This window comes from Sceloporus occidentalis, unplaced genomic scaffold (genome assembly GCF_023333645.1).
Source record: "Sceloporus occidentalis isolate IW3139 unplaced genomic scaffold, rSceOcc1.0.p SCAF_5, whole genome shotgun sequence".
Taxonomy (NCBI): domain Eukaryota; kingdom Metazoa; phylum Chordata; class Lepidosauria; order Squamata; family Phrynosomatidae; genus Sceloporus; species Sceloporus occidentalis.
The window spans coordinates 116,145,693-116,168,287 of record NW_028316985.1 but is presented as its reverse complement, the minus strand read 5'-3'; the positions used below and the strand labels follow the sequence as shown (position 1 = coordinate 116,168,287).

At 38.1% G+C, this 22,595-nt stretch overlaps 1 protein-coding gene across 1 annotated transcript in view; it reads left to right on the top strand.

Moving 5' to 3' along the window:
* Positions 1-22,595, top strand: part of GABRG1 (gamma-aminobutyric acid type A receptor subunit gamma1) — a 112,881-nt gene that overhangs the window by 79,050 nt on the left and 11,236 nt on the right. The window contains exons 4-8 of the mRNA XM_089525187.1: positions 177-397; positions 11,849-11,931; positions 16,741-16,878; positions 17,698-17,850; positions 21,980-22,191. Of these exons, the coding sequence (XP_089381313.1) occupies positions 177-397; positions 11,849-11,931; positions 16,741-16,878; positions 17,698-17,850; positions 21,980-22,191 (807 nt within the window). The remainder of the gene's footprint in view (positions 1-176; positions 398-11,848; positions 11,932-16,740; positions 16,879-17,697; positions 17,851-21,979; positions 22,192-22,595) is intronic.

Sequence of the window (22,595 nt, the reverse complement as noted above, 5' to 3'; positions counted from 1 at the left end):
AAGCCACCCCTTCAGAGCGGCCTGTTTCGCCCCATAATCACTCTTATGGCGCACCATTTAGAGAATAAGTTCTGATTCCTGACATGGATTTCAGTGTTGTTTACTATACAGTGTTCAGTGTTTCATACAGTATTTTATGCTGTTATTATTCTCTCTCTTCTCTCTCTCTCTTTTAGGAGTACACTATAGATATCATTTTTGCACAGACTTGGTATGATAGTCGCTTAAAATTTAATAGCACCATGAAAGTACTTATGTTGAATAGCAATATGGTTGGAAAGATATGGATTCCAGACACTTTCTTCCGAAACTCAAGGAAATCTGATGCCCACTGGATCACAACTCCAAACCGCTTGCTTCGCATTTGGAGTGATGGACGAGTATTATATACCCTAAGGTAGAGGTGTTTCCTAACAGAGGAGATATATTTTATTTTATATTGTCTGTCTCCCACCCCCATTAACATTTTAACATTCATATTCACATCAGCTTTTCAAAGGTCAAATTATAGTATTTGGAGTCTGATCCTATGCATATTTATTGAGAAGCAAGTCATACTTTCTTCAGTTGAAATTCCTTCAGATAGGTGATCATGGAACTACAACCTAAGGCCAAGGTCTTATTTGTCAGTGTCAGGGCATAACGTTCTGATAGAGCTTTTAACAGGAAGTCCAGGAAGCATGCGAGGGTAATGGCTGCCAACTGGCTGACGGCATGAGGGAGCTCCCTTCTGCTGCACCTGCACCCAGTCAGTGGCCATTTGAATCAGATGGGATAAAGCTGCCACCATTGCTCAGCAATTGTTAAGAAATCATTCTGCAGCCTGGGAAAGTAGTTGCACAATGAGGTACTGGTAACTTCATTACACAACATCAACAAAAGGACTTGTGCCAGCATACTCTCCCATTATACAAGCATAGATCACCAAGAGGATTCTTTCCTCTGCATAGTATTGTTGAGCAAAATATGCTGTCTAGAATTCTGACATAATGACAGTAGGAAACACATCTGTTGTACAGAAGTTAAGAGTCAGGTGCTATGTGCATTCATATAGAATATTAGTGTATTAGTGGCTTAAATACCCTAAAGGCAACATATTGCATCTGATCTTGGAAGCTAAATAGGGTCAGCTCTTAGTACTGAAATGGTAGACTGCCAATGAATACCAGATACTGTATGCTATATTTCAGAGGAAAGAGCTGGCAAAACACCTCTGAGTATTCCTTGCTAATGAAAATCCTGTGAAATTCATGGGATCATCTTAAGTCAACAGGCAACTTGTGTCTATGAAGGCACATACACACTATAGTGTCTTATTGAGTTCAATAAGACATGCTTCCAAGAAAATGTGTATATGGAAAAATTTAATCTTTCTGATGATTCATGTATTACACTTTCTGATATGAGTCTCAAAATAAGCTCTACATGTGGAAGAATTGTTTGCTTTACTCCAACACCCTAATTCCATGTGAGGTAACAGATTTAAAAACAAAATATGCACAAAAATTCAGATACATTTTCATGTTCATTTCTCTTTACACATTTTTTGTATTTCCCCTTGATTTAATGACATACTTATATTATTTGGTAATATATATAGATTTTGTGTACATTTGTTAAAATTGAAAACTGCACTGGAAGTTTGGGGTAATATGTCTAGAGTAGGTTAACTGAGTTTATCACATGCACAAATAAACCAGCATACCTGTTCCAACTTCAAATCAGGGTCCAGGATACCCCTGGATGTTATCAGTCCTAAATCACCACCAATCTAGCCACAATGCCGCCACCTGAATGCATCCTGGGTCGAAACCTCAATCAGCCACCACTTTCTAAAAATCAGGGAGTTTATGACTTCGAAAAATGACCGCCTGAGCAAAGCTTCAACACGGGATGCATCTGGGCATCAGCATCATGGCTAGATCAGCAGCAATTTAGGTCTGATAACATTCCAGATCCTGATTTGAAGCCAGAAGAGGTAAGCCGTCTTATTGTGCATGCAATAAGCTCCTATTATGTTTATGTTCATTTATGGGTTCAGAAAATGTGAATTAGGAAAGTTTGATATAAAAATGCAAACCTAATGAATCCTCTCCATCTTCCCACTCACTAGTTGAGCTCCTTGTAATCTGAATTACCTTTTCTCTTTCTTCATTGTTATATCCTCTTGCAGCCATTTTATTCAATTTTTAGAAGAAAGTTTTTCATTTTTATCTCCCAGCAGCACTATATAGCTGCTATGTAATTGAATAAAAATAATAATATTTTATCATGGTCTGATGTCCCATATGCAAAGCATACCGTACATCCAGAATAAAAATTCTCACTTGCATTTGTATTCTTCTGTTCCTCTTGGAAGCTTACAGTAGTATATATAGGAATTATTATTTCCTATCCTCTCACAATGATCACAGTGATGGAAGTCTTGCTTGAGGGATAGTGTCTGTCTCACAGCCACCCAATCAACTTTATGGCTGGGCAGGGATTTCACCTTTGGTCTCCTTGATCCAAGACTTTATCCACACTGAATTTGATTATCACACTATCAATGTTTATTGACCAATGCACTATATTGAAGAGCATACCTGACCACACTTCACACACACATCTATAGGTATATAGCTACAGTATAATCCACAGAGGTATGAATGTTTTCTTTCTCATACATGACACTATTCTCTCATCTATAAACATGGCCTTGGCTACAAGGAGCTTTGAAGAGCATCTCCAAGGAGGGAAATTACACTGCCCCTTGCTCTTCTAGCTGCTTTCATCTCTCTAAAAAATCTCATAGCAAGGCTCACACAATCAACACAGAGATGGAGAAGGGGCAGGAAATAAAGCAGTGACTGAAGGTAAACAAAAATTGCAAGCTGGACTTAAAAGAAAATGCTGTAGCATAAGCCTGCTGCTATTTGGGATTCCAAATTCTTTATTATCTGGCTACTGCTACTCTATTATCTGACTACTATTATCTGGCTACTGCTAGAAGACAGGTGAGGAATTCCTTTTGTAAGTAATTTGTAGCTACTGGGAATGCTCACCCTTCTCTGAAGACAGCAGAACTTGGAAAAGTTGTTTTTTTAATATACTGTACAACAGTTCTCAGAATCCCTTAGGCAGTCAGGCTGGTATTCATGTGGTCTGGGGATTTAGGAAACTGTAAAGAGCAAGTGTGGTTTGATCTTTGGGCTATGACTCTGGAGAATAGGATTCAAATGTGCGCTCAGCCATTAAACTCATTGGGTGACCTTGGGCAAGTCACACACTCTCAGCTTCAGAGGAAGGCAAAGGCAAATAATAATAATAATAATAATAATAATAACAATAATAATAATATTTATTTGTATACCGCCCTGTGGCGAACCAATCCGGGCGGTTGACAACAGTAAATATGACAAAATATAAAATTAAAAACATTATAATCCCTCCCCTCCTTAAGAAAGTATTAAAAAATATGACAGATTAAAAACACAATATCAAAGCATAAAACATAATTAAAACAAACTAAAAAACCTGTCTGAATAAATCTTGCCAAGAAAACACTAAGGGTTGCCTTAGGTCGGAAGCAACTTGAAGGCACACAGCAACAACAAAGCCAAATGTAGTTTTCAGTGCTCTGACTGAGCCTCCCTAGGAAATGAGTTTTAGAGGACCCTCCCACTATTTTTTAAATATATCTAAAAACAGAGTTGCCTCAAACCCTCTGGTACCTTCCTCTTGTGTGCATAGTACTGTTTTGTCTACATACTGTTAAAAGAAAAAAGAAAAGATGTCACTTCCAAAACATCAGCAGTAGAAGAAAAGATGGAAAAGTTGTAATGGGAATTCATAAGAAGGCATGTGCGCTTATGGTTCTTCAGTAGTGCTCTACAGAATAACACATCTTTATTTAAAGCATCCCTTTTACCCATATGCAGCCAAAAAAACCTTCCACAGTGGCTTACATAGCAATAAAAAACAAGACAGATTATGCTCTCAGTGTTGCTGTCTAAAAGATATGACACAAAAGGAAAAAGAAATGGTAAAGGAAGGAGAGAAAGGAGAAAAGCCAAGCAGCTGATATACTTTTGGGAAAGAACCATGTGTGGTGGAAATAGTTCAGGGTGGTAGATGGAATGGCTACTTCTACATGACAGATGAGGAAGAACATGAGCCAAAGACAGCCATTCCACAGAGCTTAGAGAATACCCTTCCCTCTGCTCCCAGCAAATGGTATAGCTGCTGTTGGATAATGCAGGTTTAATGCAGCTTTATTGTCAGTGTAAAGAAAGTTTTTAAGGTTGAGCATGGACCCAGTAGTTTTCAGCTGCATATTTGTGTACATGGAACAGAGAAGTGACTGGATTTGCCCAAGGTGAGAACTTTGCAGAAAACAAAGCAATGCTTAGATGATCGTGATTGAAGTAGCAATAACAGGATCTGACAACACTTGAGGCTATTTGGCTCCCCAACAGTCTCTAGTGCCCTCCCTTTCTGTATGGCACTGTTTCCATGGGAGACTGAGCTGGCATCTCTCAACCTGTATCTTTGTTGTCAGGCTGATAATTTGCTCTTTTTACTGTGTGCTGCCAGACTTTAAAAACCTACTCTTGAGTTAATGCTTCATCAGTAAAGGAGTGAACCCATGTACAATATGTGTTGGGGAGAAATAAACATATTTGCTGAACAGCTTCCACAGGCTTTTTGCATGCAATCTGATGGCTGAGATTTTCACTAGATAAAGGGTAAATATTTCCCTTTCTTACATTTCCAAGCTATATATTCTGTATGTGAATAATAATTCAGAACTGCCAGGCTACTAAAAAGAGTGAGGCTTCTGTTGCCTGGTCCAGTGTCCATTAAGTTGGAGGCAACTCACTTAGTGCTCAGGACTTCAAATGCTAAGCATTCAGCCATCAGAAAAGTTGACAGAAAAACATCCCCCCACCCCCCAAAAAGAACCATCCCAAACACCACAAAAATATGATAGTTTGGATCCCTTTGCACTTCATTCCTGTCAGTGGCAAAACTCCACTTGTTAAAAAAACCAACTCCCAGACAAGGAAATGACCTGCTATTACTTCTGATTGTTTGGGAAATAATCATATGGCTGACACAGGAGGAAATGTGCCCTCCTCCCATTTGTTCACTTTGGTCTAAACAAACTGTTATTGAAAAAAGGTATGCAAACAGACATTTAAAATGTGTACATTTCAGAACTTGAAAATAATATAATAAATTAGGCCTCATAACAATGCTTCCCTTTAGGAGGTTTCTCTTTTGGAGAATGCTTCACTTTTGGAGAAGCATCTTTTGTTCCTCCAGCAGAAAAGAGATTGAGGGGAAATATGTTATGGTGCAGTGTTGCCACAACACTGATGCAAGAAAATGGGGCTTTGCAGTTTCAAAAGGCACCCTCTGCCTCTGATATATCCCCTTGTTCATCAGCTTGCCTTGCCTTCACACACTCATTGCATGCCCAGTTGGCCACTTAATTGCCCACCTCCCAGTCTTTGGTGCCTCGCTTCTTTATTTCCAACAGAGTGAGAAACGGGTGGGTGGGGTGGGGGGGGTTTGATAGCATCCATATGTGTGCTGTGGGGAACTTTAAAGGAGCTGTCCAAGGTACTCCTGTGGTTTCAGCACACTGGACAGCTCTTTTAAAAACCACTATTCCATTGGCATGGAAGTCACCAGCCACTAATGAGAAACAGTGTTAGCAATATTGGAGCTCGACAGATGAGTGTGCCGCCTGTTTTTGCCCCGCATCGTTGCCGCAGCAACCAAAAGGTGCGGAAATGATGTGCTGCCTCTGGAGAGCAAAAAGAAGCTGCCGAAAGCAGCTTCCTGGAAGGATGCAATTGGTGAGCTCACATGCCCTAGTTGCGTCACTTCCGGCCAGTGCAGTTTGGGTGCTGCACCATACTTGCACCATCATGGCGCTGCCCATGTGGATGGGGCAAACAATGATGGCGGCCTCCTCGTGAACTAGGGCTGCTGGGCATGTAAATGCACAGCCTCATCTAGCCATAGTTCACGGCGAGGATGCTGACAATCTTCCATCTGTACCAGGCCATTGGTTCTTTAAAAGGTAACATAATAACTAGTGGTGCTAGCATTTATTCAGGTACCAGGAGTAACGTTCATTAATTACTCCTGAAACATTTCTGGTGGTTCATGGGGGGCATTTAGCTTTCTTGGGACATTTATTGCCATTTTTGTATTTCCAACTATATTTTTGTATAGAATAATCAGTGTAGCTAAACCAGCTTTCGGTAATGACTAATATAGTACATTCTGTTGTTATTATTAACTGCTGTCAAGGTGACTTCAGATTGTGGAGATCCCATAAATAAGACACTTCCAAGTCATCTTATCAACAGCCCTGCTCAGGTTTTACAGACTCAGGCCCGTGACTTCCTTGATTGAGTGTATTTATCTGGAATATGGTCTTCCTCTTTTCCTACTACTTCTACCTTACTAAGCATTATTGTCTTATCTAGCATGTCATGTCTTCTCATTATATGACCAAGCCTCATTTTAGTAATCTTGGCTTTTAGGAAGAGTTCAGCCTTGATTTGCTCTAGGACCTATTTATTGTTGTCCACTGTATCCATAGAACTCATCTCCAGCATCACATCTCAAATGAGTTGATTTTCTTCCTTTCAGCTTTCTTCACTGTCCAGCTTTCACAACCATGCACAGAAGTGAGACATGATGGCATGGACAATCCTAACATTAGTATTCCGTGATATATTTTTACATTTTGGGTCTTGTATAGTTTCTTCATAACTTCCCTTCCAAGTCCTAACCTTCTTCTGATTTTTTTTAATGTAGTCTCCATTCTGTTTCAATGTTTTCATCATCTACTAAAGTTATGTAAATCATCTTTGACTATTAGGTTTTTTTTCTTGATGTTAACTGTAAACCTGCCTTTGCACTTTCTTTCTTGATTTTCTTCAATAGTTCTGAGCCTTTGTTATTTTCTGCAAATATTATGGTATCATCTACATATCTTAAATTGTTGATATTCCTTCATCCTATTTCATACCTCCTCCTTCTGAGTTGAATCCTGCTTTATGTATGATATGTTCAGAATACAAATTAAACTGATATGGTGATAAAATGCAGCCTTGACTGACCTCCTTGCCAATTGGAAACTATTGTAATTCTCCATCTTCTGTCGTGGATACAGGTTACATACGCATCAGGTTACAATTAAATATTGAGGCACCTGTTTTTGTTTTTTTTAAGAGTGAACTATAGTTTTCACAATCTATACAATCAAATGCTTTTATATAATCTTTAAATCACAGGCTGATTTGCTTTGAAATTCTTTGGAGCACTCCATTAGCTTGGACATCTGGCATTTCTTATTGCATATATGGTAAAAGTCTTTAGTGTAGAATTTTGAGCATCCCTTTGCTTGCATGGGAAATTAATGTAATGGTCCTATGATTACTGTATTCCTCAGTGTCCCCTTTCTTGGGAACTGGAATGTACATTGACTGTTTTCAATCTATGGACCATTGTTTCATTTTCCATATTTTTTACAGAATTTGGTTAGAACTATAGTAGATTCTATCTGTAGTTTGAAGCAGCTCTATTATTAGTAAGTTACTTGTTTAATAAAATGCAATTAATCAACTGATATATATATATATATATATATATATATATATATATATGCGCATACTTACAGTATGATAGCAGTCCATGTACTTAAACATTTGCACTCATTGGGAATAATTGGTTACTTTTGGGGCAATAAAAGTGAATTGAAGCCACATTTCCAAAGTAACATAATAGGTTAGGGTAAAATTACAAATATTTTTCTGGGCTCTGGCCATTTGTATGTATAAGAGAGTAGATAATGATGGCAGCTGTTTCTTAGTTGCCTTAGTATTGGTTTGGCTAATTTGAACTTTCCTGAAGAATGCTTGCAAGAACCTATTGGGTGATGCATACCTTTCCTCCACTATACCATATGCCTCCTTCTAAAGTCAAAAATGTGTTGTGTGCTTGTATGTGTATATATGTATATGTGTGTGCATGTGCATGCACATGGGTAGATAGACAGATCCCTGTCTCAGACAATAAGGCTGCTTTTCAATGGCTTTTGTACTCTTTGCTCTTGGGTTCAGGAACCATTGGCCCTTGATGTTTTGGACTTCAGTTTCCAGAAGCCCCAGGCAGCATGGCTAATGGTATGAGTATTATACCTGTAGTGCAAACTATCTGGGGAGTGAAATATTTGACAATTCTGGCTTACTGGGTGCCACCTTGCACATGCAACACGCCCTTATGGTAGAGAACGAAAGACTTCTGACTATTAAAATTATTATGATTGCTATGGTGTTGAGGCAGACTACTCACCTAGACACCTATGGTGAGTAAAACATGAATCTGTGCAACTTTTATAACTTAGAATAAAAGATTATTTCTTTTGGGGGGGCATTAATAGCTTATAAATAATACAGCCAGATTTACTAAGAAATATGAATCATGGCACAAACAACACAGAGTCTTTTGGAAGTTTTATTTTAAAAAAAACCCACAATATACAGAGGTCATTTAACTGGATAAAGGAAATGTTGTTCTCAGTTGGCAGATACTGCTGGATGAAAAGAAGAAAAGCATCAAACATTTTCGGGGTGGGGGGGGCGTCTTCTGAGACATTTCAGCTCATTTCTGGCTTTGCCAGTTGAGCAAACAGCTATAATTTCTTAGAGGCAAAACAAAAATAAGTGCAAAGGCAACATATTGACAACTGAGCTCTGAAACATATCAAAAATGGAAGGGAACATAATGCTTAAGAACTAAGATTTCTGTTTCATCAGACAAAAAACCTGTGTAGTCTTTCCAGTAGTTGCCAACCCAGTGCTGCTAGCATACCTCACTGTTTCTCTGTGATGAAAAGGAAGCTACAGGACTACAGTCCTTTCCTAATTTTGATTTCTTTTAGAAGGAGACGGGTGGAAACTTGTTATTTTGTAATAAGAAATGTTAAAAATGCTTGTTTTAGGGTTCGAATTTTTATTTTAGAGATGGAAAGGATATTAGAAAATATTTGAAAAATGACTGAAAGGCAGCTTTCCTGGGTGATGGGAAAATAAAAAATGGAGACTCCTAGACAGTTGTGAGACACTTTTCAGGGCTTATTCTTGTGGGGTGGCGGTAAATGTGGCTCCCCCCCACAAACACACACACACAAATGTTATTTTCTGCATAGAAAACAGCATTTTCTGCACAGGAATGTTATTTTCTGTACAGAAAATACTGTTTTCTTTTCTTTTCTTTTTTTAAACTGAAACAACCCACCACTGTGTTTTTGTTTCTGTTTTTACACAGAGGTCCTGAACTGAAAATAGTCTTTGCAAACTGCACAGTTTTCAAAGACATTCTCACTGCGAGGAGACAAAAAATGATAAAAGTATTTATACTTGCCTGCTGAAATGAAACTTACAATGATTTGAATTCCCTGTTTATTTTTAAAATTTGAAGGTTGAGCCTTCGAGCAGATATAGGTAAAGCATTTCAAAAGTCTTAAGTTCATTGCTCCTATACCAGCTCTCTAGGGAGAGTCAGATCTCCTATTTTACAAAGGACAATTCTCTACTTGAAGGCATCGTTTCAAGGGTTGTCCATTTGGTCCCGGAATTAGTGTCTTGAAATTATCCAGTAGTTTGCACACTTCCAAGTACAAAAAACAGACTACAGTGGACCTGCCATGTCAGTGGGATAATGATCCATAGGCTAGATGGTCTTTGATTTGACATGCCCCATATTATTCAATGGTGGTGCATGGACATGGACATGCTGATGTGGACACCTGCATGTCACCACCTATTGAATAATATGAGGCATATCCATCCACAATTTTTATTATTTATTTATTTATTTATTTTATTTTGAACTGAACCCCCCTCCCCACCCCCCATGGAGGAGAAGAGTCCACTGTACATTTGTGCTTATGATTGGCAGATAGTATGAAGCAGACTGAGTAAGGGTATATGTTGCTTTGTTCTTTCCTGTCAGGGTGAGGTATATTGTACTTCTAAGAACATTATAGATAGTCAAAGGCTTTCATGGCCAGCATCCATAGTTTTTTTGTGGGTTTTTGGGGCTGTGTGGCCATGTTCTAGAAGAGTTCCAGGCAAGCATTCTCTGAAGATGCCAGCCACAGATTCTGGTGAAACATCAGGAAGAAAGTCTTCTAGAACATGGCCACATAGCCCCAAAATCCCACAAAAAACATTATACATATACAGTGTTCAGTTTATTTGAAGGACCGTATCTCCCTGAATGATCCCACTAGAGTCTTGGGATCATCTGGAGAGGCCCTTCTCTCTGTCCCACCACCCTCTCAGGCATGTTTGCTGGGAACAAGAAAGAGGGTCTTCTCAGTGACTGTTCCCAAGCTTTGCAACTCCAGAGGCCAGGATAGCACCATTCCTACTATCCTTCCAGTGCCAGATAAAGACATTTTTTGTGCAGTCAGGTTTTTTTAAACAGATAAAGGCTGGGTTTTAAACGTTCAATATAAATTTTAAGTTTGTATTTTTAACATATTACATTTTAATTTATAACTGTTTTAAATTATTTATTTTTTATAAAAATTATATTCATATATTTTAATGTTGTTGTACTGTTTTTAAATTATATTGTTTTATATTTGTCTTGAGTCCCTAAATTGGGAGAAAGGTGGGGTATAAGAAAATATAATAATAATAATAATAATAATAATAATAATAATAATTTATTGTTTCTATTTCCCGCCTCCTCTTCCTGCAGATCGAGGCGGGATCACAACAAGTAATATGCATACAATCATACAAATTCCAAACATTAAAATTATCATATGTTATAATTTGTTATGTAAACCGCCTTGATCTGGAGGAAAGGCGGTATATAAATAAAAGTTTTATTTATTTATTATCATAAAATGACCCTATTAAAACAGAATAATACAATAGTAATAGTAATAATAGATACTATTTCTTAGTATGCATACACCATATATCTGTAATTAACATAAAGAAACTTTATGTAAATGCCAACCCTCTTTTCTGCTAATACATTTCCTTCTCAGGCAGGATATATATTTAAGAGGCCATTGTAAGAGACAGCCAGCATTCCCAAATGCCATTCGCTTACAGAGTCCAAAGCCAATTTCTCTGCATCTGACTGCAATCTGTTATATTTTCCCTAACAGGCAGGCATTAGCAACTTCATTTTAGTAGATGGCAGTTTGTGGTAGAGCTTAATGAAGTTTGCCTAACTTTCTGGTTGTTGTTTTCCCCCCTATTCAGAACATTCTCTGAGTGATTGTGGCTCTATTGGCTATCTGTTTAGTTACCGTGGCAGAATATCACCTACCTACAATATTTGTTAGTCTCATCCCGACCTTCCAGTGTACAACAATATAAGTAAAGAAGGAAAGAACTAGCAGTCCTTATGCCTCCCAGCATTGGTCACCACCTAGCAATCCCTATTGGCTGCTACCATTACCTCTGGTCAGTAGCCATGTCGGCTGGAGAAATCTGGGAACTGTGGTCCAAATAAAAAATGATTTTTTTCCAGGCTTTAAATGTGAGTACCATTTAAAGCTACAAAACTATTGGAACAGTAAATCCCATACATTAATGAGGTGTTACACCTGCAGTTTTCACAGCACTGTAAGCAGCCTTTCTGCAAGACACATGAGAAACCATTTTTGTAACAGGATAAATATAAAAGCAGTTTGCAGCGTCCCTTAGGATATCTCCCATGGAAGGAAAATAATGCTGTTGTCTTATTTAAAAGGACTAATTTTGGTTCATTGTCCTGAAACTTGTTTCATAACCCATTTTCCTCTTCTGTGCAGGTTGACGATTAATGCTGAATGTTATCTTCAGCTTCATAACTTTCCTATGGATGAGCATTCCTGCCCGCTGGAGTTTTCAAGCTGTAGGTGGTAAAGAGTTCATATATTTCTTTCATTTCAAGTAACCCTGTTGATTGAGATGCTCCAGAGTGTTTCTGCTTTTCAGCTGAAAAAGACTTTACCTCTTTGGTGCCTCATATCATTTTTTCCCATTTAGATGAAGTAGTTTCTCAGTGAGAAAAGTGACACTGCAAATCATTGCAGTCTTCAAAGTCTCAAACCTGTTATATAGCTCTATATTGTAGGGTTTTTATATATATGCCCTATGATCCATGAAAGTCTGTCAGGGAGAGTTCTTGATTTGGAAGCAATAAGACAGATGGACAGTGATGGGTGAATGTCATGGTGTTCACAGAGTTAGGATGGGACTAATCCTGAGAGAGGGCATTTTAGTCTGGCAGACAGGATAAAGTAGGAGTAGGGAACCATTGACCCTCTTGATACTTTGGACTTCAGCTCCCAGAAGCATTAGCCAGTAAAGCCAGTGGTGAGGAATTATGAGCGTTTGGGGCCCAAACATTCCCCAGCCTAGCTTACTAGGATCACAATATATACACAGGATGGACTAATGATAAAGAAGTCTCATATATATATCATGGCTGCAGAGGTCCACAGAAATGCAAATCATACAAAATCATACAAAAATTATTTTATTAATCATACCAAAAAGCAAAGAGCAGACCAAATACCAATTTTTGAGAAAGCTTACATTTTCAGATACAACTCACAGAGTGTCAAATTGTGGCTGAGGAATTCTGAGAAAAGGAAATTTTCCAAGGTCCGATAATTTGTGATTTGAAAACATAATCATACTACAGAGTGGCAGCTTAATACTGTGCTTGTATGTTTGTTTGTTGTTTTGTTCTGTTGAAAGAAATATGTCCCCTTCTATTCAATTAGCTTTTTTTAAAGTGTGACTAGGCTAGGATTGTACTCAGGACAATCTGTACTCAGGACAAGAGGCTACTGTCAGAACAGAACACGGAGAAACAGAATGGTTCCCAATTGGCAAAGGGATCAGACAAGGCTGCATCCTTTCACCCTATCTGATCCACTTGTATGCCAAACTTATTATAAGAAAAGCAGGCTTGGACACAAAAGAAGGTGGAGTGAAAATAGGAGGAAGGAATATCAACAATCTAAGACATGCAGATGACACCATAGTACTAGCAGAGAAGCTCACAGACCTGGAACACCTACTAAGGAAGATCAAAGAAGAAAGTGCAATGGAAGTTTTCATGTTAAAAATAAAGAAAAGAACAATAATGACCACGGAGGACTTTCACAAGTTCAACCTAGAAAATGAAGAAATAGAAATAGTAAAAGAATTCTCATACCTGGGATCAGAAGAAGATTAAGAATGGGGAGGGTGGCTATGAAAGAGTTAGAAAAGATTCTAAAATGCAAAGATATACAACTGAGCACAAAATTAGAATCATAAAAGCCTTTGTATTCCCTGTTACCATGTATGGATGTAAAAACTGGACAGTTAAGGGGGAAAAATAGGAAGAAAATCCATTCATTTGAGATGTGGTGCTGGAGAAGAGTGCTGAGGATTCCATGGACAGCGAAAAGGAAAAACAAATGGGGCCTAGAGCAGATGAAGCCAGAAACCTCCCTGGAAGCCAAGATGACCAAACTGAAGCTGTCGTATTTCAGACACATCATGAGAAGGAAGGACTCATTGTAAAAGACAATAATGCTGGGAAAGGTAGAGGGAAGTAGGAAGATGCTAGATAATAATAATAATAATAATAATAATAATAATAATAATAATAATATTTATTTGTATCCTGCGTCTCCCTGTATTGGATCGAGGCGGGTAACAACAAAACAAGAGAACAATAAAAATGCTACACACAAACCACAAGTAAAAAAACATCCTAAAACTCCCTCCCACCCTAAAATAGAGTTAAAACAACAATTCCCAATAAAATGAATAAAATCAATCGCAATCACAGTTGAATAGATGGATTGACTCTATTAAAGAGGTCACAGGTATGTGGTTGCAGAAGTTAAGAAGAGCAGTGGAGGACAGGGGGTCTCATCCATAGAGTTGCCATGAGTCAAGATCGACTTGAGGGCAGTTAACAACAAGGCTACGATTATAATGTTAAATTAATTCAGCAATAACATCCTCTTCCAGTAATCTCTAGGAATTAAATCTTGGACCGGGTAGTGGTGGTGCTAGAATGCATAAAAGAGAATCCTCAACAGATGATTCCTACAGTTGGTGTTTTTGCTTTTGTTTGGAGGAAAGTCATGAAAACTGAAGCTACTTAACATCTGCAGGTCTCAGGATCTGAAACTAGGACTTTGGTAACATGAACCAGGAGCCTTACAAGATTATCAGACCAGCACTTAAGCGCTGGTAAATCGCTGCTGAAATGTTTAGGAAGCACATGCCTGTGAAAGCCTGACGCACTTCTTCAACATCAGGGCATTGTCGGCTCCCATCCAGGATCACTGAATTATTCAGGGAGAGGGAATTTCCTCTGAATGGAAACTTTGCATTCAGAGGTAATTCCCTCTACCCAAAAGTTTCAGTGATGCTGGAGGGGAGCCAACGATTCCCTGACATTGAAGAAGCGTGCCAGGCTTTCACACACGTGCACTTCCTCAATGTTTTAAAGGCGATTTACCAGTGCTTACCTCATGGTAAGAGCTACTCTGATAATCTTCTTAATCTCTGCATAACCCTGACAGTCTGCAGTCAGAGGAAAGTACAGACCCATCTCAGCAGACCACCATTACAAATGAATAATAGAATCATAGAGTTGGAACAGACTACAAGGGCCATCCAGTCCAGTTCCCTGCCATACAGGAATACACAATCAAAGCGCTTCTGACAGATGGCCATCCAGCTTTTGTTTAAAAACCTCCAAAGAAGGAGACCTCACCACACTCCAAGGGAGCATGTTCCAGTGTCAGACAGCTCCTACTGTCAGGAAGTTCTTCCTAATGTTGTGATGGAATCTATTTTTCTATAGTTCAAATTCATTGCTCTGGGTCCTATTCTCTGGAGGTGCAGAAAAAAAGCTTGCCACACCCTCAAAATGACCTTCTTTCAAATAGTAAAACACGGTTATCAAATCACTTCTTAACTTTCTCTTCTCCAGGCTAAACATACCCAGTTCCCTAAGCCTGTCCTCACTGGGCATGGTTTCCAGACTTTCACTATTTTGGTCACCCTCTTCTGGACATGCTCCAACATGTCCACACCCTTCTTGAATGGTGGTGCCCAGAACTGGACACAGTATTCCAGGTTAGGCCTGACCAAAGCAGAATAGAATGGTAGTACTACTTCCCTTGATCTAGACACTATACTTCTACAGATGCAACCTAGAATTACATTGGCGTTTTTAGCTGCCGCATCACACTGTTGACTCATATTCAACTTGTGGTCTACTAGGACTCCTAGATCCCTTTCATATGTACTGTTGTCGAGCCAGGCGGTTTACTGCAGTTTCCAAATCCAGCAGAATGCAGAGCTCATACAGTTTCTGGCCCTATAAAATTGCAATATGAGGCCCACTTGCTGAGGAACTAGCCATGACAATTCCACAGAAATCTACTTTAATGAAAATATTCTGTTTTGCCATGGCTTGTGGCCCAGTCTCAAAGATATATTTGCTGTTTTGAGCTGTGTCAAGGAAGGAGCTACAAATACAAGCTGCCAGTCAATCAGTAATAAATTATACAGAATTGCATCAATAATAATTCTTTAGAATGTGTTCTGAGATCCGCTCATATACATCAGTACCAAGATCATTGTTAATAGAATAACATATCCTAAACAAATCATCAAAATTATTCTCAGCGAACCTACATTTATCAAAAAATGTCTAGCTTGACTAGCTTTCAGTATTATAAACACTAATAAGCATATAAATTTAATTTGCTCACAAGAACATAAAACTGTAATGGGTAGAAAAAAACACTGAGTACAATTTTTTTTCTAAATGTTAAACTTAATAGAGGGTGAAATATAACCACTGTATAGTTTATTTATTGCTTCATCTTTACTTCAGTAGCTTCACTAAAAGTTCATTCAGAATCTGTCCTTCCACATATTCTGATATACTGGTTTACTAATGCATATGTGTATGTTGCTTAGTACAAGTATGGGGAGAAAAAAGCAAACTTCTATATTGGATTCTATAATCATACATTTTCTGTGTTGTTTTACTAATATGCAGGACTGCAAGTAAGACACCACACAGAAAACATATCAATACAGACTTGCATACCATCGCATCTCAATGGCTTTTTGGTAGTGTTTTATCAATGTATAGCAATGGTTTAGGGAAAGCAAATCAGGTACAAAAATGGAAGAAATGAAAGGATTTGGTAACTGTGCATGCTCTTATTTATTGTGCAATTGAAGTCATCCTGGAATTCAGAAAACTGGAATACCATGCAAAGTAAACCAGAGGAGAAATAAAAACAAATATGTATTAACATATGTATTAACAGACAGACTAGAGGTTTATTTATTTATTAGAGATTGGAATTTATGTGTAGAATATTTGAAAAGAGCAGAAGGGAATTTAATGCGAATAGGGTCTGAGAAGTGAGAATTAAGATAGGTGATTACAAGAATTAAGTAGATGTGTAGTTATTATGTTTTGTTTTACAACTAAATATAAGTATAATTTGTCATTGGTTTTTTCCTTTTTGAATTGAATAAAGATTATATATAGTAACTAACCGCACTACTGAATGTATCCATGCAGTCATCTGCAGAATGTCAAAACATTCTACATCAGGATTATGTTGTGAAATACTAATATATATTTTTTTTGCACACATATTGTACTCCTGTTTTCTAGATGGATATCCAAAGAATGAAATTGTGTACAAATGGAAGAAATCCTCTGTTGAAGTGGCAGATCCCAAATACTGGCGGCTGTATCAGTTTGCATTCGTAGGCTTACGAAATACAACAGATATCTCTCATACCCAGTCTGGTAAGGAAACACCTGCAATTTAATATGGTGAAATATTCCTATTGTGTTTGATACTATAATAAAGAAAATGCAATTATACTTGCCTCATTTCTTCAAAACAAAGTAGAACGTTTGCTGAAATTTCTTTGTCATATGTTGTTGTTTTATTTCATTCATAACAGGAAATATTAGAAAACAATAAACAGAAAGTTTTCTGAACCTTTACAAATAAAGCATAATCATTATAATTACAGTTACATCCTCTTTCCAAATGGTTCACTCTTTTAGTTTGGTTCATTTTCTATAAAAACACAGAAAACAGCACCTCCTTAGGCAACTGCTTCTGGATTTAGGTACATTAGCTGGTAAAATTAGACTCCTCATGAAGCCTGGCACATAGCCCACCTCTTCTATAGACTGAACTTATTCATAGCATTTTGAGGTTCTCTTCATGATATTGTGTAGAGGAGAGGAAGGGGACATCAGCTTTCACTAGCCAAGTTGTTCCGTTTAAAGTGTGAACCAACACTCACTTTTGTACCTCTATTCAATTGCTAGATTTAGTGTCCAGGTTATCATCCATTATTGTAGTGTGCCTTCAAGTAATTTCTGACTTATGGTGACTGTAAGTTGAACCTATCATGGGGCTTTCTTGGCAAGGTTTTTTCAGAGAGGTTTACCATGTCCATCAGTCGTCCATAAAGCAGATTATTTCATTTGTGCAGTAGAAAACTGCCAACCACAGTAAGATGTTGTTCTGGAAGAAGAACAGAAAGGAAGATGTAGCAAGAGGTCATATGCATGATAAAACTGACTGTGGATTTCTTTTTTCCCTTGCAGGGGATTATGTTGTCATGACAATTTTCTTTGTCCTGAGCAGACGTATGGGATATTTTACAATCCAGACATACATTCCTTGCATCTTGACTGTTGTTCTTTCCTGGGTCTCATTCTGGATTAATAAAGATGCAGTGCCTGCTAGGACGTCCTTAGGTACTTGTTCTCTTCCAAATTACCTCCAGTGTTAATTGTGCTTCAGTTTTTAATATTTTTTCTTGTATTTTCTTGTATTGTAATGTCCTATTTGTTTTGTGTAGTGCTTGCTACAAATAACTGGGTACCTCACTCTTTACACCCCGTTGACCCTAAGGATTGGGGACTTGCAATTATAGTTCCTATATATGTAAAAGGGGGCCAAAGGATAATCCTGTTGATTATAGGCCAATTGGGCTTCACAATACAATACAACACACTTAGCAAACTTTGCTCAAGACATCTGCAATGGAAAATTCAGGCCTGGCTGGAACAAAAAAAAAAACTTGTAGATTAGATGGGAAGGGAAGGTCAATCTACTATAGATCAGTGCCTAGTACAGTGCGCCCTTGCTTTATGCAGGGATCCGCGTAAAGCAAATAGTGAGCATGCTCGAGCCCCATTGATAATAATGGGGCTCGTGAATGCGGTGTGGCACAGTGAGCACACCATGGGCGCATGCACCATTTTGTTTCTGTCGCGCAGCTTTCAGCATAAGCAGGAAGCCACATAAAAGGTGCCCACATATGATACAGGCACACCTTACTTCATCATCTCATTGAAAAATATTCTCCCTGCTATACAATTTCTCTTTATGCTGCCTTTATATACTTTAAAGCAGCATTTGATTATATATCTCAAGCCAAATTGTGGGGGGGAAATGGTGCCCTCCTTGATTGATTGGCATCTACTCCATTTAAGACCTGTGTTTTATGTAGAGACTTCACTCAAAGTAAGATGTAACCATCAGGGCCACTTTACCAATGCTATTGACACTAAGAAAGGCATTAATCAAGGCTGCATATTGGCTCCACTCTTGTTTAACTTTTATCTTAACTCCATGGTGGGCCACCTTTACAACACAAACTTTCGTTCCCCAAAACTAGATGAAAAATATATTCCTGATCTACTTTATGCAAACGATGAAGCAATACGTTCAAGAACACCTACTAGTCTCAAAAGAGCACTGAAAGCACTAATACAGTATTTCAAGGAGGACCAGTTAGAACTTAACCTATCGCAAAACTAAAATCGTGGCATTTTCCAAACAACCTAAGAGTTATTCCTGGAGTATGGATAGCCATAACATTGATCAGGTCTCTGTTTTAAATATCTGGGAGTCTTCCATTCCACTGGTAGTATGAAAATCCATGGGCACTATGGCCCTATACAGACTAGCCCAAAAGGCTGGTCTGTGGACAGAGTTTGGGCACAGCTTCCTGATGACACCCTCAGGGCGCCATAATTATGTGCACCTCTCCAGACAGCATGTGGCATCATGGCATGCCTCCGGCACTTTGTCCAGATGATGCAGCGCTGAAGGGGCACCATACCGTCATGCTGCTGCAGTTATGGTGCCCTTTGGTTGGTGCAAAAAGAAGCTGCTTTTTGTGGCTCCTTTTTACGCCCTCCAAAGGCCAGATTGGGACCACAGTGTGAGGTTGCCATGGCCTCAATGCAGCCAGGAAAGGGCCAGCATCCCACTACCCCTTATGGGTGGTCTGTGGAGCCCCTATGTTGCTTATAATGCACAGAGGAGCACAACAGCTATTCTTAAATGCCTCAAGGCAAGTGGAGGAGTATGGATGGAATGGAGGAGTATATATCTACAGCTCTTAAACTGTTTGAAACCAAATCAATAGCACAACTTCTTCACAATGCCCAGCTGGGCCCTTTTTCCAATTTAGCAACATTATAATTGGTGCAATCTAAATTTCTGAGATTGGCTTTTCAAGTTCCAAAATGTGTTTCCAATGCTACCCTGAGGTTGGAGTCAGGCTTCATGAAAGTAGACGCTAGAGTGTGGGTGTCCATACTTACCTACTGGTTTGATTATCCTTTATTCCCATTAACCTTGCCTCACTAACTTTGAGTGATGATTTATAATCTATGTGGAAACAGGCAGCGATAAATAAATCTCATCAATAAGTTTTTCTTCAGACCTTTTGCTCAACATGGGGTATGATCAAGCCAAAGCTTGTAGCAGACATATAGAGCATCAATTGGATTTAGTTCAGTGTCCAGCCTTTATTGTTAGTGACTCTAACAGGTTCTTCAATTCCCTTATGGCATATTGAATTAATTTAGAAGTACCTAAACATTGGAAAGTCTTTAGCACAATGCTATGCTTTCTCTTCAGCTCTCCTTGAAGGCCCATATAGGTATCTTATTTGGAGATACAGGCCCCTATGAATTGGTTATATAGAAACAACAGAGCATGTGTTATTCCAGTGTTTGTATTAAAGAGACATCTACACTAACCTCATTTTGCCTATATTTCATAAATATCCAAGTTGAACAGGACAATTTTCTGCTTTCCTGTTGCTCTCAGATACAAATCCTTATATAACATACAATGTTGCCAGGTCCTGTGCAACAGTGCTTAAAATTTATTAGACGATGACCGAAGCTGCAGGTCAGACCTAATGCATATTGCTCAGTAAAAAGATGGTTAGGATTCTTTTTAATATTATTTTTAATGGCTTTCAAAGATTTATTCTATTGCATTCTATTCTGGGTACCTCAGTTTTTCAATTTCTTGCCTTAATTTTGTTTGCTAGTAACAAAAGTATGCTATGTTGTATACTTTACATTAAAAATGCAACATAACAAGGAATAGTCTCTGATGTTCAACTGTCATCTTAGGAGTCAAACAGACCAGCAGCATATGGAGTGGCCTCTGGCTGCTCCATCCCCAGTTGGACTCCAATCAACATGGGACTGTGGCAACTGGATGCCATGGTCCTGAAGCTGGCCACTGCTGCAACCCTGAATGGGCCACTGGCAAGGAGCCGTTATAGTTACAAAGCCCTCAAAGTAGTTAGTTGCCAATTGAAAAGTTACTCTTTCTTTACTTATTTTTCAAAAGTAACTACATTACCTTTAGTCACTTGCATTTATATTAGAATGCTACAATCCATTAACATGTGATACAAAGCATGTATTTCTCCAGCCAAACTTTTTATCACTTCAAAACCCACACATGGCATAAGACAGCATGAGAAAATATTTGAGTAGATTTTGAGTAAAAATGAGTAAAAATTTGAAATGTGTGATATGTCTACTCCATAATTTAGTGAGGCCACACCCACAGAACTATAGTAGCAATTTTAAAAATGCAGCTACACTGTGAAAAGAGTGTTGTCTCATGTTAAATTACAATTTTAAAGTAATGTTATCTTTATTTTATTGGAAAACTGAATTAAAAAGAAATTAATATTTGCAGATGGTTCCTTCTGGTTAGGTCTCATTCAACAACACTTACGTTCTTGCATTACCACATTGTTTAATCTTGTTTGAATTTCTAGATGAAATCATTGAACAGAACCCAGCATATGATATGGGTTAAAAAGTTTCGTCTGTTATGATAACAGATCATTTATGCTAGGCCATAGATCTTATGTGAGCTGCAAGCTTGTTTGTCAGACAGAGTAGTACAATAAAAGTGAAATATACACCTCTAAAAATAAATATGCTATCCCCTTTGCTGTGATGTGCCTATATTAATTCATATTTATATATTGCTTTTTGGCCTCAATACTCTCTAAGAGGTTTACAGTAAAAACATCATAAAACATATTTTAAACATTCCTTAAATCAAAATACAAAAGAACAAATGCAGAAACTATCTAAAGCCTTAAAAATATTATGATAAACAAAACAGTCAGTCGACCTGCTGGAACAAAACTGTCTTAAGAGATATATGCAACTTTAAAATATGAATGCAGTGCTGCTTTGAACATTCTGAAACTTATTTGGATTCTGATACATATATTTTGAATGTAGAAAATTATGCCTGCAGTGACTTGACATGATTTACTTGCTGCTTTTCATTCAGAAGCCTCTTGAAATGACTGACAAAAGTAATCCAATTAAAATACCATAAACGCATAATTAAAGCCATAAGCAGATCTCTGTTTCTCTGTTTACCCTAAAAGTGCCGAACTGCTATTATCATTGGCAGCTGTTTCATGGTTGTTTTTCATGTAGGTCTCAGAATACCCCATAGTCTAGTGATCCCATGGAATCCTAATGTGTAAATACTGTTCCAAGGTCCTGTCATAAAACTGTTTTTGTCATTTATCAACAGGCATCACCACTGTGTTGACTATGACCACGCTGAGTACCATTGCCAGAAAGTCTCTTCCCAAGGTTTCCTATGTAACAGCAATGGATCTTTTTGTCTCTGTGTGCTTTATTTTTGTATTTGCTGCTTTGATGGAGTATGGCACCTTGCATTATTTCACCAGCAACAAAAAAGGGGCCAAAGAGAAAGACAAGAAATCAAAAAACAAGTCATCGGTAAGTATAAATGGGAATTCTAATATGTGGGTAGGAACTGTGTGGCAGTCCAGATGTTGTTAAACTAAAACTCCTAGCAATCATAGCTACAGAAATGAAGATCTGGGGAGAGAGACTGGAAAAATCTAGGAAATTTTTAAGGGAAAAAAATCTCACTTTTTCCTGAAACCTTTTTTCTGGAAAAATTGGAAAAAATAGATTGTGGAATATTTTATTTTAGACTGGTGAATAAAATATTTAAAACATGTGTTCACATACTTGTGTACCCAAGATAATTTCTAAAAGCTTTGTGAGAAGTAGAAATTTGTGAAATAGTGCTGAGGATGCTGTGAAAAGTCAAAAAGACAAACAAATGGGTCCTAGACAGGTTGAGCCTGAACTCACCATGGAAGACAAGATGATGA